Source organism: Lutjanus erythropterus, chromosome 19, assembly GCF_056507025.1.
Source record: "Lutjanus erythropterus isolate fLutEry1 chromosome 19, fLutEry1.hap2, whole genome shotgun sequence".
Classification (NCBI taxonomy): Eukaryota; Metazoa; Chordata; class Actinopteri; order Lutjaniformes; family Lutjanidae; genus Lutjanus; species Lutjanus erythropterus.
In genome coordinates, this window is record NC_139335.1 from 16,828,974 (window position 1) to 16,847,476 (window position 18,503).

General features: G+C 38.8%; 1 protein-coding gene across 1 annotated transcript in view; it reads left to right on the plus strand.

The window, feature by feature from the left end:
• Positions 1 to 18,228, plus strand: part of tbc1d16 (TBC1 domain family, member 16) — a 38,357-nt gene extending 20,129 nt beyond the window's left edge. The window contains exons 5-13 of the mRNA XM_084745103.1: positions 109 to 303; positions 1,336 to 1,483; positions 1,600 to 1,764; positions 2,923 to 3,071; positions 7,566 to 7,700; positions 9,826 to 10,012; positions 12,500 to 12,679; positions 14,640 to 14,786; positions 17,204 to 18,228. Of these exons, the coding sequence (XP_084601229.1) occupies positions 109 to 303; positions 1,336 to 1,483; positions 1,600 to 1,764; positions 2,923 to 3,071; positions 7,566 to 7,700; positions 9,826 to 10,012; positions 12,500 to 12,679; positions 14,640 to 14,786; positions 17,204 to 17,503 (1,606 nt within the window). The 3' untranslated portion in view covers positions 17,504 to 18,228. The remainder of the gene's footprint in view (positions 1 to 108; positions 304 to 1,335; positions 1,484 to 1,599; positions 1,765 to 2,922; positions 3,072 to 7,565; positions 7,701 to 9,825; positions 10,013 to 12,499; positions 12,680 to 14,639; positions 14,787 to 17,203) is intronic.
• The last annotated feature ends 275 nt before the right edge of the window (positions 18,229 to 18,503 follow it).

An 18,503-nucleotide genomic window follows, 5' to 3' on the forward strand; every position in this document is an offset into this window, starting at 1 on the left:
CAGGTACTTTCGGTACTAAAATTAACAGATATTGTATTGTTTTAAATGTGGTATTGAAGTATTGAAACCTTACTACTTTGTTTTTTTTGGTTTGCATATTTTTGCCAGGGAGCTGTGCGAGGAATCCATGACCCACTCTGCAAGCTCTGCCTCCAGCTTGGACAGTCACGCCCCGTCCGAGAGCAGCGGCCAGTCGCAGGGCACGCGGTGGGAGGAGCAGCAGAAGGTGCTGGCTCTGGAGCAGTTGTGTGGCGTTTTCAGGGTGGATTTGGGTCACATGAGGTCGCTGAGACTCTTCTTCAGGTCAGCTGGGATTCATCTTGACACGCTACTGTGAAATGTTTCATACACTGTTGTAGGTTTCAGGACAGTCGTTGGTTTGTTCTATGAAAATCAATTATGGATACAATTATAAACTGAAAGAGAACAGGCAACAGATGTTGAAGCACCTTCTGCAATGCCACCGCAACTGCCAGATGCAGAAGCAATGTTTTAATACATATTTTTGAATAGTATAGTGTAAGCTTTCTTGTCTAGATGTATGCAAAGTTTTTTTGTATAGTTTAGTCTCAGTTTTCTTTAAGATGCATAGAATACTTCTCATTGCCTACTCATAGATTTGAGCATGTCCCAGTGGAAGTTGTGTCTTTTCAGAAGGTTAATGTTCTGTCATAGACCTGATTAGATTGCCCCCAGTAACTAAATTAATTCCAACAAGTAACCAGAATGATGTTCAAGTTTCAAAAAATGGTCTTGCTAAATAAAATAGCTACATGAAGGCTAACAAATAACACATAAATACAGTTGGGCTCAATGAATCCACAAGAGTCTCAGCTTTAGGGTTTTGGGTCCCCAGTACGCAGAAATATTCATACAAAATAGGGAAAATAACAGATTTTTACTGCATGGTTTTGCACCAGACTGCATGGGATTAGTATAAATGGGTGTGCCTGTAAAGGGGGAGACTAAAGGTCCCAGTTTCAATCAGATCTCTTGATTTGAGAGGTTAAGAAACCTCTTTGAATACAGCCATGCCAGTTTTTCCCTCACCAAAGTTTAGCTTAACATTTGAACCAGTGGGTGCCTCAGGTCTTCTATTTTCTTATGACACCAGTATCTTCACTCTAGCTTTAAAACTGAGACAGCTACAACCTGTGAAAGACAGACAGATTTAACACTCTTACACTCACATGCACATGCATGATAAGTAAAGTAAGGAGTAAAGAAATGGTTTATTAGTCCTTGATTAACCATATTGCTTCACATTTCTTATCAGAGATGGATTTTTTGAATCTTAATGTTTTCTGTTCTTCATTCTTTATCGTGCTGTTGCAGTGATGAGGCGTGCACCAGTGGCCAGCTGGTGATAGCCAGCAGAGAGAGCCAATATAAGATCCTCCACTTCCATCACGCTGGCCTAGACAAGCTGGCTGAGGTCTTCCAACAGTGGAAGTGCTGCAGGGAAACTCAGCTGAAAGACCAGGTCGGGTTACACTCCAGAAATGCCTGTTCGGCGTCTAGTTTTTATTGAGAAACGAAGGAAATTTTCATCCTTTTCGTTCAGGGTTTTCTATTCAGATTTTCACTCCTCTCCCTCAGGTGACAGTTGAGAAATCCTGCATGCAGTTTTCCATCCAGAGGCCCACTCTGCCATCGGCTGAGACCCACCCAGAGGAGAAGCTGTATCGGCGGCTAGATGTCACCACCTGGCTACGTCACCTAAACCACAGTGGGCAGGTGGAGGAGGAGTATAAGCTACGTAAGGTACGTCTGTGTGTGGGTGGGTGTGTGTTTGTGCATGTTTTTACAATCCTGTGGGATCATCAATATGTCTACAGCTGCTGCTCGTACAGTCCAGCTGCTGCTCATGCAGTCACATATTCTTGTGTTTTTCTTCTGAATCACACACACCGAAAGTCATTTCGAAAGTCATCCCCACCGGGTATAACTTTCAGTTTTAATCAGCACCCTAGTGTCTAATGAGTGGGTTTGACTTGGCCATTGTCCTCCTGTGAGTCATCTGAGTTGTCTTGGTTTGACTCAGTTAAATGTTTTACCATCTTACTGAAATGACTCAGTGGCAGTTAGACTGTGACCAAGACGTTTCCGCCATAAACACACAAATGCAGGAACAGAAGAGCACTGTTTTTGCTGTATATGCACATTATGTGGGGTTTATTTGTGTTTTTCAGAAGTTTCAGTTTTGCAGCATTTTGCAACACTTTTGAAATAACACATCTGCTGTAGCCTGGGGTGGAAGTAACTAATTACAACTACTCACGTTACTGTATTCAAGTATTCTACTCATGTTTTTTCAAGTCTGTAGTTTCACTCTTGTTTGAAGAGAAGTAAGTAAACTTTGCAGTTGTTTATTGGCAGGGATGGAATATAATATTCATAAGTATGTTTTCATTTGTTTATAATCACCTGAAAATAAGAATCGCTGTGTTTTTGTTACGTTAGAATGAGCCGTTTATATCTGCAGAGGGCGCAGGTCCTCTTCCGTGGAAGTACTTTTCCATTTAGGTCGCCATGTTGCAACGTCATGCTTCTACAGTAGCCTAGAAATGACAAACCAAATGCTGGAAGAGGAGTGAGATGAGGTGTTTGCAATTTCTAAACTCACTCACTCACTAGATGCCACTAAAGCCTACACACAAGTCCTATTTCATAATGCACCAGTTGTTTTATTTGTTAAGTAATGTATCAACAGTGTAACAGTACTAACAGATTTTCAGTACTCTTTCCATCACTGGCTGTACCTCAGTAAGAGGATAGTTGAGTGTAGACCGTGTCATGTCATCTACTGTCTTGTCCTGTCTTGTTTGCATAGAGTTTGTCCTCATCCACTGGAAGCGACCCCTCACTATGGTGCCCCCTGTTTGCCCTTTGTGCTAACTGTGTTTGTTCACTCTCTGCCAGGCCATCTTCTTCGGTGGTATCGACCCGTCCATCCGTGGTGAGGTGTGGCCCTTCCTGCTGCACTACTACAGCTATGACTCCACTTCTCAGGAGAGGGAGGCCTGGAGGCTGCAAAAACGCACCCATTATCATGACATCCAGCAGAGGAGGTAGGGATCAAGGCAAACAAAATATGTCTTAATGTGCTCAAGACTGTCATGACCATGTTATGACACCTGTCATGACTATTGAGGAGTCATTATGAATGTTTATTACTGTTGTTATTAAGTGTCATTCAGTCAGTTATGCCATCTCTAATGCAAAATTGACATCGTTAAAGATGTATTTGTCATGACATTAATCAAGCCAATAATGTCTTTGTTATGACAACATGACATTTAAAAAAAGGTTTAGCTTTATGTGTTAATATTACATTATTACATTGTTGTTGTGAGAATATATTAGTGTGTCAAGAATATTTTCCTTAACCTCAACTGATTTTGTACATTTTGGACTTGTCATAAACATGCCATAAAGTTTTAATTACAGCTTACTCAACTTGGTACTGTACCCTCGAATGGTGTCGCTTTACTTGACAAGCAGGACATTATTCATGACACTGTTACAAAAACATCTGGCAGTTTAATAACACTTAATGACATCTTTATTCTTTATTATTATCTTTATTATTTATTTATAAGTTCATAATGTACCAGTATAACATAAAGCCAAACAGTTGATTTAAGCTGAAGAATTTCAAGCTGTCGTAACAAGGACATTGACAGGTTATGTTGTCTTGGTGAATGTCACGGTGTCATAAAGACACTGATATGTTATATTCTCTTGTTTAATGCCAAGTTGTCATAACAAACACACTGACAGATTATGTTATCTTGATTCAAGTTGTTATAACAAAGATGTCGAAAGAGTATGCTGTCTTGGATAATGGCACAGTGTCATAAGAAAGGCATTGGCTGGTTTAGTTGTCTTGATTAATGTCAAGTTGTCATAACGAAGAAATCTCAAACAATGTCAACTTTGCATAAAAAATGGCTGAAATAATAATAATTGGCAGTCTTATGCACACCCCTTCAGATTAAGTGTAACCGAAATGGATATGTGTGTTTGTTATGTAGAAAATATGGTAAGATTTTCTGACTTCTGGTTACAAAAATAAAATTATTTGAGGGTTTATTTCACAGGGAAATAAATTAATATAAAAACAGCCGATAGAGACACGTTAGTATTCTCGACACTGCAAAACGACAGATAAACTGTCACATGGCTGCGGTATCGACTGACAAACGCTCCGTCAGTCAGACATTAAACCATATGTGAGTCTGATGTGGCTTCTCGTTGCAGGCGCTGAGCAATCAATAGGCACAATCAGGAAAAGTGTTAAGGGGAGGTGCCGGGTGTGAAATAAAAAGTCTCTGGAGAAAAAACATGTCAGCGCTTATCAGATAATACTCTCTCATCAGAGGGAAGAAAAAAAAAAAACGCATGCACACTAGCACACAAGCACATCCCTTGCTCTTTATTTGTGTTTACCCCAACCAAAAGGTTGAGTGTGCACATATTTTCACACATTCTGCTGCTCCGTCTATAATGAATATGATAATTGGACAGGTTTCATCCGTATGGCCTATTAACATTTTGAGTACATCAGAAGATCTTATCGAAGTCAGGTAATTAGAGCCCTTGTTCTGACTCTAGATTCCTTTAAAGACCACTTGACTGGAGCAGCCTTCAGGGCCACTAGTTGATCATTAGGAGCAAGGATACATGTCTGTGGTTTTGTTCCTCGTCTCCTGACCGTGTATCCTCCTTCCCTTAGCTGGGATAACTAAGCAGCTGCAAGTGAATGCAGCTGTAACAAATAGATTTTTGACGAACTGGTGTCAGGACTACTTTAGATGCATAGGAAAAGAATGAACAATTAGGATTTTGTCATTGTGGAGAAAATGATATGAAATAACAGAAATGGCAGGATTTAGATGAGGTCATCTTGTTTTTGCCTAAATAAGCGTAAATAAGCATTTAAAAAGCTGTTTTTTCAGGTAATTGGCACGCTGCATGTTTAATATAAGTAAATGTCCCCTGTGGCTGGTTTTAAGAGGAAGTGCTTACATTTTTAGGTGTGGCAGTGACAAAAATTCAAACAACCTTTATTTTTGGTTTAGATCTGTGGAAGGGAAGAGGAAGTTCATTTCCCTCTGTTCAGACCAGGGCTGCAACTAACAAATATTTTCATTACTGTGTATTTTTTCAGATATTCAGTAAACTGATTCACAGTTTCCACCTTCAGATGTTGTTCTGTCCAAAACAGAAAAAAAAAAATCCAAAGATATTCAGCAGTCAAATAAATAAAACAGACCATAAACAGAAAAGTCTTGAGAAGCTGGAGCCAGAGCATGTTTTAAAAGATTCATCAGATATCAAAATAGTTGCTGATTCTTTTTTTTGTTGTTGTTGATTGACTAATTGTTTAATTGTTTCAGGATTAGTTTAGTTTAGACTGTGCATCTTCTCATTTTTTTATTATTTAGTTAGGAAGTAATAAATCAGATTCATGACTCTGATGCTTTCTGGATCATTATTTGCACTTGTTCCCTTCTGTTTTGTGTGTATTTCCTTGTTGAGATTTGTGTGTTTTAAAGGTCCATATATGGTCTGACCTTGCACATTAGCTTAGTCTGTAAATGCTGTGGTATGTGGCATTGGTCCATGCTATATACTTGGCCCTATAAGAACAAACATTAAACAGTGCAGAACCCCCCACCCACCCAATTCTGGCAGTGAGAGTATTTACACAAACGCCTTTGACATGTATGTATGGCATTTATTTTAATTCATTTATTTGTTTATTTGATAGGAGCAAGGCATGTTAATGAACATCAGTGTAAAAATTAAAAATGAAAATTTTAGCAGCAATGTTAATTCAGGGCCCAAGTATCAAGGCAACATTCGTAGTTTTTTGCCACCAGCAGAAAACTCCACCAGCTGTAGTTTTACACAGACATTGGATTTTAAAACTCTGGCTTACTGTGAAATACAGAGAGATTTACCTGTTTATGATGGATGCCACCGATGTCCCACACTTCAGATTTAAATATATATACATATATTTAAATGAATACAGATAAGCTATTAGTGCAGGGCAGTGGTAGAGTGATGTTCCTATTTAATATTCCTATGTAAACACAGCTATATTCTTGCTTAACCAGACCAGCCTCAGAAATTAAAGTGCTGAAAACATGTACTGACCTCCAGAGTAGCATTCTCAGGAGACAGAAAGAAAGATAGAAAGGTGGCTCCAACAACACAAACAGTCAGCACTGAAACTAAACAGTTGCGTGGCGTTGCATCAGGTGTGCGCTCATTATTCCTGGTGGGGCCACATGGAAAACAAACAGTGTTAATTAAATCCCCTCTGCTTGTTAGGACTTGAGTACATTAGTGCCATACACAGAGTACATTGCTAATATAGTCCCCAACATTTGGAAGGATAGATGGGGGTTTTATGGTTGTGGTATTACCCTCAATGGAGTGCTTACTGGTGAAATACCCCTTCAGTCCACTGCTTGCCCACCCCCACATTTTTAAGCTCATTTGCAGATAACCATTAGTGTTTTACACCAGAGTAACATTTGAGGTAAAGATTATTTGATGCAGCTTTATTTTTTTCATCCTAATTACCTTAATTTCCTTAGAGATTGTGCAGTAAAAACTTTCTTAAGTTTCTGTCTTGTTAATCTGTCACAACTTTTGAAACTAATCTTGCAGCGGGTTTCTACAGCAGTGTATTGCTGCACGCCACAAAAAGAAAAACGGATCAGTATCACATTATAACGTAAAAAGACTATTACTGTAACATATAAACTTATCATGGTATAACAGAAACTTTTCATGTTATATCAGTTTTTCACAGCTTTTTTAAAATACTTTATTCTGCTTCTTCGATTGCAGTATTTTACAGTCTATATTTCTGTGTCTGCAGCACAATTTTTAAATCAGTAAAATAATTTTTATTTAATATTTTGTGCTAAATGATTGAGTTTTTTTTAGTAGGTATCCATATGTGATGTGGATACGTGATAAGTTATATATTTTTTTTATAACATGAATTGCTTCACCTTATAACAAGATAAATAATATATTGTTACAACAAAAGTTTCTTGTTATAAAGCAAAAAGTTTTATGTGAAAACTGATAACATATTGTTATAACGAGTTAAATTGTATATTCTTAAAGCATGTTATCACAAAGAAGTTTCTTGTTATAATGTGATTCTTTTGTATGCTGTAACAACATGAAAATATTTGTTATAACGTTGGAAAGAGTATGTTATTTGCTGCCACGCTTTTTCTTGTGTTGTGGCAGTACGCTTGTGTCGGTTTTTCTTTTGCGTGTGTCTAACTTTTCCATTCCCACCTGGTGTTTGTGCATATTTTTCAGACTGACAGTATACAAAATACAGACACTAAATAATTTTCCTGTTTATTATGAGCAAAAAACACAAGTGAGCGTCAGTCTGATGATGGCTTAGAACTATTTATCAGTGAGTGCTGGTGTTTTGTTTTGTTTTTGAACCCCATTATGACTGTGCACCTGATATATTAATCAAGTTGTGCATCCTGCTACTTTTTATTTTTATTTTTCAGACTGTCCATGAGCCCGGAGGAGCACAGTGAGTTCTGGAGAAAGGTCCAGTTCACAGTGGACAAAGATGTGGTGAGGACCGACCGCAGCAACCACTTCTTCAGAGGAGAGAACAACCCTAATGTGGAGATCATGAGGTCAGACCACTCTTCTTCATCCCCCTCCCCACTCTAGATCTCTGTCTCTGTCTCTTTCGCCCTCTCCTTCTGTCACCTTCTCTCCAATCCATCCTTATCATGCCCATTCCTCAGCCCGACGCACAGGCGTACCTATTCATTTCATATTCTGAACCCTGGGGGAGCCGCAAATGAGTTTCATGCTTTATTGACTCTGACTAAGCCGTCTGAGCACTTTTGATGCATACTCAGAGCTAATGGCTTTCTAAACGAGGAGCAGGAGGATTTAAATAGCATATTAGTTTAGTGACTCTCAGCGAGGCTCCTGCTATTTGTCTAGGTATTATGTCTTCTGCTGTGTCTGGGGATGATACCAGCGCTGCACATGTCCACATGCAGAGCACTCATTACATGCTTCCTCAGATGCCTCGCATCTTTTCTACTGATAAGTTACAGATAACTTTGCCTGGGTCATTCAAGATACTTCTTCTCGTGTGTATGCCTGTGCGCTGGCGACAGCTGTGGCCAGAGGCATTATGTTTTCAAGGTGGCGGTCCGTCCCATTATTGTGAATATGTGAATATCTCAGAAACACCTGTAGGGAATTTCTTCAAATGGTGGTCAGAGGTCAGCAAAGTTTGTCAGCATGGAGTTTCCCTGGACAATTTGTCAGACAAAATAAAAATTTATATCAAGATTGAGCAAAAAAAAAAAAGATAAACAAATGACATTGTTAATTTTGGCACAAGAATCAACATTAAAAAAACACTCACTTGCAGATATGTGCAATATTTTTCTTAACATTTCTTTCTCCTGGCTCTAGTATTTAATTAATTAATTAATTAATTATTTATTCATTTATTTATTTATGGATACAGTGACAAAAGGGTCTTATCATTGTATGTCATATAGATGTATACATAATAAAGAGAAAGTGCTAAAATGGTGTGTCTTATTTGTGCAGTATAGTGATATAGTGATAGTTTGGTATTGATTTGGAGTCACTGCATCACAAGCTATTGAGAAAATGCAATATTTGCAATTATTTTCTGTCCAAATATTTATTTATTCTTACACATTAGCAATAACAATAGCTACATGAGACCAATTTTATACAATCTTAATTTTCACTAATATGAGAAAGCCAGTACAAAGGTATTGAAAAAAAAAAGCTTTTGCAATTTTTCAGAAATTTCAACAAAGTGGTTGAGTTGGATAGAGAAAACCCTCATCAAGGCCACTGTGAGCTGTGAACAAAACACAATGCTGGCCATCAGTCAAGAATTCATATGCACATTATGACACAATGTCATACAAATATCTAAAAATGATGGTGGTGGTGACATTTTATATCTCTATAGCTCTCTAACAGTCCTCTGCACTCCTCCGTAAAAAAAAATAAAAAACAGTCTCTAAGTGAAGACAGAATGTTTCTCACAGGAAATGATTCGCTGGAATCACACATGTCAATATAGTGATAAAAATGCACTTAACACATTTTATTAAATTTCCTCAAAGTCTTCACTACATATATTATATGATTCCGGACATCTGGACTAACAAGACTTGATTGGTAGGCAGTGGCGTACGACCGCAACGCAGTAATTCTGGTTATCTTGAATTTTCCGAACATAAAGCCACTGCAAAGTCTGCCTCCTCCTCTTAGTTTTTGCAAATGACATCCATTTTTACAGTTTAAAATGTTGCACTAATAACAATAAAAACATCCTCAAGGTTTTCCCTTTGTTTGTGTAGTTCTTACTAATGCATGAGGACTGCCAGGGAAGTTTACTTCAAAGTAGTATCCATATACAAAAAAAAAGGGGGGGAAAAACAAGAAAGATCATTAATTAGCTCCCTGGTTACCAGAGGAGTTGGCATAGCAACAGCTAAAGCAGGGCTTGCCATGTTTTTCTGGGACTTAGCAGCAATGCTGAAACACATGTTGGATCATTCAGAGTGTTTGGGTGGGACCATACATTTCAGTGGTTTGGCCGGGCTGCAGGGTCGTGAGCATTTCTATATTAGAGACTGAAAAAAAAAAATCTAAAGAGTGAAATGTTTGTTGCTAATTTGTATTAGATGTTCAGTTTTCTGCTGAGTTGTTGCAAAAGCACCAAGATGTCCGTGGCTGTTCTCTCCCCAGGCGGATTCTGCTCAACTATGCGGTGTTTAATCCAGACATGGGCTACTGCCAGGGCATGTCTGACCTGGTGGCCCCCCTGCTCACTGAGATCCAGGATGAAAGCGACACCTTCTGGTGCTTCGTTGGCCTCATGGAGAACACCATCTTCATTAGCTCGCCACGTGATGAAGACATGGAGAGGCAACTGGTAAGATGTTTCTGTGTGTGTGTGTGTGTGTGTGTGGTTGTGTGCTTGAGTTAGGCCAGAGGTTGCAAAGTATAAAGAAAATTGCAGAGCAGGCATGAATTCCAGACCAAGATACAGTCTTCTGAAAAACTCTCTTAAATTCTTCTTGTGGTCACATTTAAAGATACTGAACATGTATAAAAATATTGTCAGTCAGCAGCATCAGCACAAAATAATCTATCAGACTTAAAACAATATTGTAAACGGTTTGTTTGCCTGGTGGTAACTTAACCATCTTCCACATTATCTTACACTTTAGTTGGTATTTTATAGTGATGCTAGCATGTTGTTTGAATCATAAAGAAATAAAATATTTCGCTATACTGTGTTTTGTGCATTTGCAGACCTACTGTGATCTGTATGTTGTGTTGTACATGTAATGCTAGTAAACTCTCTGAATGTGGTCAGCATTAGGGGTGTAGATTACAGGTTTCATGGTGATAAAATATTATATAGATTCTTTAAACAATGATACACCATTTTCTGATATCACAAAGGCCACCACAGTACGATTTAAATTAATTCCATTCATGGACCTGCAATCATATCAGACGATATCAGATGTCCATTTAACACATTCAGCTGCATTAATGAAAACAACTAAATTATGACTTGACATTTTTTTTGTCTAGACCCTTCCAGACATTTGTAACACAGACGTGCCAGGGGAATTTCAAAATAAAGGCGTAGTTTTGAATGGATAAACATGAAGTAGATAATTATATACAGTATCAGCACGTGTACATGTCTCTATATAGCCTATAGCAGGGTCTGCAAGCTTTACTTTTAAAAGAGCCATTTTTGGTCAAAACGAGAGAAAAGAATCAGCCTGGAGGTGCAGATATTAAAGGTCCAGTGTGTCAGAATTACAGAGATTTATTGAGATGACGCTATAATGAAATATATTATTCATAAGTGTGTTTTCATTAGTGTATAATCACCTGAAAATTAGAATTGTGTTTTTGTTACCTTAGAATGAGCTGCTTACTGTATATCTACAGAGGGCATGGGTCCTGTTCCACGGAGGCCGCCATAATACATAGCCATGTTTCTAGTAGCCTAGAACAGATAAACCAAACACTGGCTCTATAGGACCTTTCACATTTTGCTTGTTGCTTGCTGAGTTTTGTGGCCACTGTAGGCTTACAGTGCTGCTACTACTTTTCCTACCATTAGTAGGCTCAGATGCTACTAATTCCACCACACTGGTCCACACTGAGACTTTTCTTTTGGATTTGGCATCCACAACTAGGTGAGGGAGTCTCAGGACTAACCACCGGCAAAATCTAGAGGAAAAGGTACCGAGCTGTAGATGTAGGGTATGACGCACATTTTAGTTGACAAAATATTTAAAGAGTAAATGTAAATGTCTGCATCCGGTGCCCCAGACTTAACCCTGCCAGCTCTCAAGTCCAAAGTACGGGTGAGCCATATGTGTGAATTGAGCAGTTCAGTCACCAGAGCACAAAGGTGGGCGTGTTGATAGCCTTGCATGCCGTGCAGCTGCTTTGTTTCCACTCTGCTCGCCTGTTTATAGCTCACAGCTCTGTTATCGATCGTTTCGTTTTCATGCAGCCTATCTGCCAATCAGTAGCATTTTTTGAGCTCATGTTTCAATGCCTTTCTTCATCATCTGTGGTATGAAAACTGGGGCTGCACAGTTAATCAGAATGTTATTGAAATCTCAATATGGCCAAGTGCAATATCCAAATCTTAGAAAATGAAGTAAAAATGAAAATTTTGGTGCAAAACTTGTCATTGTTATAGTATTGCATGTCACAATTTACGTAAAAAAAATCGCAATATGACTTTTTCATGACCTGATTCTCAGGGCAGACGTCGGAGTGCATACGTGAAAAGGGCTTCTGTTAGCCAGCTTTTCACCCCACCTTCAATTGTGGCTGTTTGGAGCAACTATGAACACGTCATTGGACAGCACATCAGACCAGCTAGTTCCCTTTTTCAGCAAAAACCCTGTATGTTTTTGTGAACCTATGCAGAGAAACATCACGCACACTTCCCAAATTTCAACACTGCATAGAGTGGACTGTGTCGAGCTCTGACATCCTGTTGGGAAGCTCTCTCTCTACTTTTTTCTTGTAGAATTTAAGAGTGTAGAGTTTGGGAGCACATTTCAGCACATTAGTATTGCCAGAAGTGCTTTTCTAGCAGAGTATAAGAAAATATTCTTTTAACAATCCTTTCTTTCATTCTTAACAGTTGCTACACTTTCACTAGGGGGGAATAGATTTCAGTTTCCTTATGTTTTCTGTGTTTTCTTTACATTGTGATGTCCTAAACATGAAGCTGCTGTAAATGACACCTCCATACATTTGCTTATATGCAGCCAAAAGAAGCATAATTTCAGCTTACGGATTCTAAAAAATCTCTAGGAAATGTCTGATTGTGTTAGTAAAACAGTGTGCACCCTCTCTGAACGGCCTCCAGATGTACCTGCGGGAGCTGCTGCGTCTCATGTTGCCCCGCTTCCACCAGCACCTCACCCGGCTGGGGGAGGACGGCCTCCAGCTGCTCTTCTGCCACCGCTGGATCCTGCTCTGCTTCAAACGAGAGTTCCCCGACACGGAGGCTCTGCGTATGTGGGAGGCCTGCTGGGCACACTACCAGGTCAGGCCAAAGTTCAAACAGCTCCTTTGCATACTCAAGATTGTAAGACAAACTTTGCATAAATGAGCGCACGGAGGCGTTTGACGGTCTCACTACAGCATCAAATTTTGGATTTTTTTGTTTTCAGTTAACATTGTCAGCAATAAAATTCCATGTTATTCTTTTAAATCCTGTCACCACAAGCTATTGTAATCCTCCTAAATTCCCTTTAAAATGTCACATTACTTCAAGCTTTTGGAGGGGTTTAATTTAACAGGGATTAGAGATTCTTTCAGTAAAGATTCAACATATAAAATCCCACATTTTGATATAGTTCACTTTAAATTGATAAATTACAATATTTCCTAAAAGAATAAAACCTTTACAAATGCAAATTGAAAACTGCAGTATATACAGTATATAGTGTATATATGCAGTGTAGTATATTGCAGACTGTCTAAAGGATGGAAACTGAAGCAGGTGAGAAACTGTAGTCAGTTTTAGTATCAGTTCCCCCTCCGTCTTGTATCAAGGTCCAGTAAACTTGTATCTATGTTGTGCTCACTGCCATGATACACAGCTTCACACCTCCTCCCGCTGATGCAGAGTCAAACATCAGTGTTTTCGGCTTCATGCCATCTGTTCAGACTCCCTGCTCGATCTTCAGATCTTCAGCTGCAGGTGCTGATAGAGGAGATAGCAGAGTGCAACCTCGGTTTAGACAGTTGAATGTCTGTGTACAGCAGATGGACCAGAATAAAGTGTTTCTGATTGATATCTGATTTTTCTGTGAAAAGAGAGACATGACAATAATGTTGTGCAATAATGCACAATACATACAACATTATTATTAGCACTGGTTTCCAGTGTATCTTGATACTCATTTGAGTACATAACGTTACGTTTCCTTTTTTAATTTTTATTTTATATGTATATACACAGATATATATTTATATATTGCTGTTACATATTGAAGAATAAGCGACATATTTTTACATCTATGTATTTCTGTTTTAATATTGTTACATTATTTGTTATATATTGCAGTAGAATGCACATATTTTTAATACTTCTATCTATATTTTTGTCAAATTTCTCTCTGCTCATATATTGTTCTATTCTTGACTGGGAACATCTGTAACATGACAAACTTCTCCCTGCAGATCAGTAAAGTATTTTTGAAATGTTTAAACTAATGGACACTTATGATATGATAAATAACATTACTTCCCATGTACGCACAAAAACACTGTAGAAAGTCTTTCTTTTTTCAAACTAACCCCTTAATTCAATTTCCATCTATAAACATAAATTTTCAAATACTGCACCCTGGGCACGTAACGATACGTAAAAGTCCATGATAAGATATTTATCACAATATTAAAAGAAAACTAAGAAAAATTACAACCTGAAAAATGTCCTTTTATGAAATAATACATCTGATGTGTAGTCTTAAGCATTTTTTTTGTTTGTAAAAAATCAGTTTTTTCTTTTAACTTAAAACGCTGAAACAGAAGTAGCCAGCAGTGACATGAGCATATGCAAAAAAAAAAAAATGCATGAATTGTCTTTTGCAATGAATGAATTGTTTGAATTATGCATGTACAATTGGAAAACAAAAACAATGCAGCATTAGGTAGCGGTCTTTTTATAAAATAAACAACTATTCAGTATAACAGTGGATACTGTCACAGTCCAGTATGGATGTTACTGCGATATTCAGTATATTGTTATATTACTACTACCCTCTTGATTTGCTTCCCTGAACTAGATTCCAGTGTAAATTTGCATTCTGTGCATATCTGTTCTTTGTCTTTCCTTGTTCTGTGGTAACCTTCCCTGCAGCAAAGGCATGACTCTATGCAGAGATCATGGTGTCATTTGATTTTGGGATTTTAAAAAAACTGATAATTTGCAGACATTTGCACATTTTTCTTCCAGTTTTGACCGTCTCACTAACCATCTTTCCTTCTTTTCATAGACGGACTACTTCCACCTATTCCTGTGTGTTGCCATCATCGTCCTCTACGGGGAAGATGTGACAGAACAGCAGCTGGCCACTGACCAAATGTTGCTCCACTTCAGCAACCTCTCCATGCACATGAATGGAGAACTGGTGCTACGCAAGGTATTACAGTAAATGCTCTGGGTTTTCTTGCCTATATGGCATGTGGCGGGGTTGTGAAAGTATTACAAAAGCATTGAAATTGATGTTCTTAAAATAAGGCCTTAAAATTATTGAATTTTGTTCAGAAAGGATGTCTAAAAATTAATAACGTAACATCAAAATTAACTGTCAAATGCATAAAATGTTTTGTGCGTGTGTATCATTACAATTTACTCTTTTAGACTTAGATGTTGTGACAGTACAGAGACTGTTTATGGCAGTGGATTGCTTTACACTCTTAACCGGTGAGCGCTCGCAAGGTTTGGCACGAATCAGTCGTTATCAGGAAAAAATACAAAACTTCTTGCACAGTGCTGCCAACAAGGTAATGTCCCTTTTTATGTGGCAGCAGGATCTTAAATACGAGTGAGTTGAGCCTATTCAGGGTAATGTATGTGAATGTTATGATAAGGCGCTTTATTAAATTCAAGCACTTGATAAATAATAGCTACAGGAGTATCTATCAGTCTCTGAATATCTGAATAGTCAGTGGTTTATGAGCAAAGATGGCAGAATTCCACTGACGTCAAACTAATGTTGTGTTTGCATTGAGCAGCCCTGCCCAACGCTGCAGCAGAGCAGCTCTGATATACTGTAACCTGCCCACAGAGGCCTTGAGGTGCTAAATGGGATGCTGGCATTCCATGCAGAGGATTTATGATCTGCATCCCTGCTACTGAGTGTGTGCCTGCGTCCTCATGTTTATGGATGCTGTGTTAGTGCTGCTGCAACCACAGGCAGTGAGTTCATGTTAGCATGCAGCTGGCGTAACTCCTTTTGTTGTTTACCCGAGATTTTGCATCCATAGCATGCACGGCGGCTTTTTTAGCTTTAGGTAACATGCCACATTGCTGACCTTGACATTTTTTTTTTTTTTATTTTAGCTGGGAGTTCAGGGTATTGCTTTATTTCAATATTTTAATCCACTATGTTTAATATCTGTAACATATTTTCCACCTCAAGGTTTGGTCCTTGGGCCATTATTATTGTTAATTTTTTATTAATGATTTATGTGATGTGTCTAACAATCTGTATTATTTGTGGATGACACAACTGTCTTTTAATCTCATAAGGACCCCTCTAAAATAGCTAAAGTTCTTAATCAAGAACTCAGTTATGATAAGTGAGTAGTTTTTATTGTAACTAATTATTTCTTAATATTAAGAAAACATATTATGTTCTTTTTCATGTCCGGTCAGGAATTTTGACCACGCTACAAATAAAAATTATGATACAATTTTTGATTTAAAAAAAATGCATTTCTGTGTAGACGAGTCTTTAGCTTGAAAACAGCGGATTAGTACTGTACAACCAAAATTCAAAAAAGTGCTGGAATTCTGAGAAAAATCCACTGAGGTCACCAGTCTTCTATACTATTCTATGGTTTATCCATATATATATATATATATATATATATCTGCAACCCTGTTTGGGTGAGTGTTCATCCCACGAAGGTTATTTCTATTTTTTGTCTCCAGAAATGAGCATTAAGAATCGTCAACTGTGTACATGAAACTCGTTCATCTCAGCCATTATTTAGTCAGTCTGCCATCATCACTGTTTATCAAGTCAACTGGCTACGAACTGCTTTAACAGCATATTGTGCTTTGCACAGGTCTCCTCCTTCATATTTTCATAATTTGTATTCTTTCAGTAATCAATTTCATGATCATTCCACTCAAAACATCTGGCTTTGTCTTCAGTGGGAAAGGGTCCAATCGGCATTCAGTCTGGGTCAAATGACTCTGCAGTAGTCACAGGTATTAATCAGCTCCAACTCTGATTGTCAGTGATGGAAACACATGTATCTTCTAATGACTACTCGTCTTTAGTTGAGTGCCTTTATTTTATTCTTTAGAAGTTTTTATTATGAAGCAGCAAAATGTTGGGTTTTCTTGATGAAACAGCAAAATAAAGCAGATACCTGGAAGTACAAACACCAGTGCAGGAGAAAACTAAACTTCAAACCACAGAGACTCAGTTATAAAGCTACAAGAATACTGAGAGCTGATCACACAGACACTTTTAAAAACATCTTTCTGTGTGATCTCCTCCACAGACATTAGTTAAGTCTCAGCCTACATCAGAAAAATATACAGTAAGGAAAACTGTACCTGTATATGTGAAGGTCTGCTAGTGTGTGCAATCTTATCCTTTGACGTGTTTCTCTGTTTTTTTCTTTTTCTTTCCTATTCATTCAATTTCTTCTCCTTTCTAATGGATTTATGCCCTGCAGGGTGTCCAGATTCAGCCCTTCTGAGGGTTTTTTGCTCCTCTACATCACATTTTATCTGTTGATGTATGCATCAGATTGGATTTTTTTGTATATGTTTGAACAAATAAATCAAACCAAATCACTTTTTGTCCTGCTCTTCCAGGCTCGCAGCCTCCTCTACCAGTTCCGCCTCTTGCCCAGAATTCCATGCAGCCTACATGATCTCTGTAAACTGTGTGGCCCGGGGATGTGGGACAGCCGCTACATCCCCACGGTGGAGTGTTCTGGTGAACATCCAGACTCACAGAGCTGCCCCTATGGAGGCACCTCCACCCCTCAGCCGTCCTCACCCTCCCCATCGTCCACGCCCTCGCCCTCACCAAACCCCACTCCCACGCCTCCACTGGAGGGCAAGAAAGGTTCTAAAACCCGGGATATTTTCACCTTCCGGAAACAGTCCTGAGGCGGAGGAGATGGGGAGCTTTGCTGGTCTTGGCTCACGTCAGTGCAGTGAATGTTTGGATCCATCTGCTGGATTCCTCAACTATTTGCTGCCCCCCTCCCTCCACAGCCCCTGCTTCTAGTTTCACTGTTACTGAGGATTTTTGTCACTTGATCCTTTCATGTGGTGCAGCGTGGAACACTGCCTTACCAGAATGTTACTCACAGCGTTCGGCATCACATGAATCTGCAACGAAGACGGTTTCGATGCCGGATGGGCCGAAAGACAAGAGGCTGCTCTCCTCTTGGAGCAGAACGGACAATCACCAGGCGCTATGCTGGTCTGGAGCGACTTCAGGTTGGGGTCTGCCGCTGGCTTGGCATACTTCCATGGGCTTTGTGAGCAGGGGTCACATCAGGGTCTGAGGCAATCGGCCTGAGTTCGTGCAGACTCTGACCGCGGGTCAAACGAAACTGGAGATTCATTCACAGGACTTGAACTGGAGAAAAAAAAAAGTTCCTGTGTGTTCTCACAACGGAATATTTGTGTGAATATCAAATGATATGTGCATATCTCAAGTCTGAGCAGGACATTTTTAACATTAAAATCCAAACCCTCCATGTTAACAAAGAAGGGTGGACCTACAAATAGAATTATAAAGAATTACTGGTACTTTTAAGTTTAGTTTCATTTCATTTTCAAACAAGTGAATGTTTGTGTTTATATCAGCAAAGTTACAAATATTTAGCAATATTATATCCTTGCATGAGCAATTCTTGACATTATAGAGGGCACAACATGGTTGTTGGGAAACACTTGAGCCCAAAACAGAGGTAAGAATGTGTTTACATGACAAACACATGACAGGGCTCCGCATATTTCCTCATCAGATTATGCTGAGGAACATTCTCATAATTTGTTAAAATTATGTTCTCTGACAGGCGGGAGGAAACCAGGCGTATGTTTCCTTCTGATAAAGTCAGACACAGGCGTTCATTTTACCTGTCGAGCAACAGGAGCT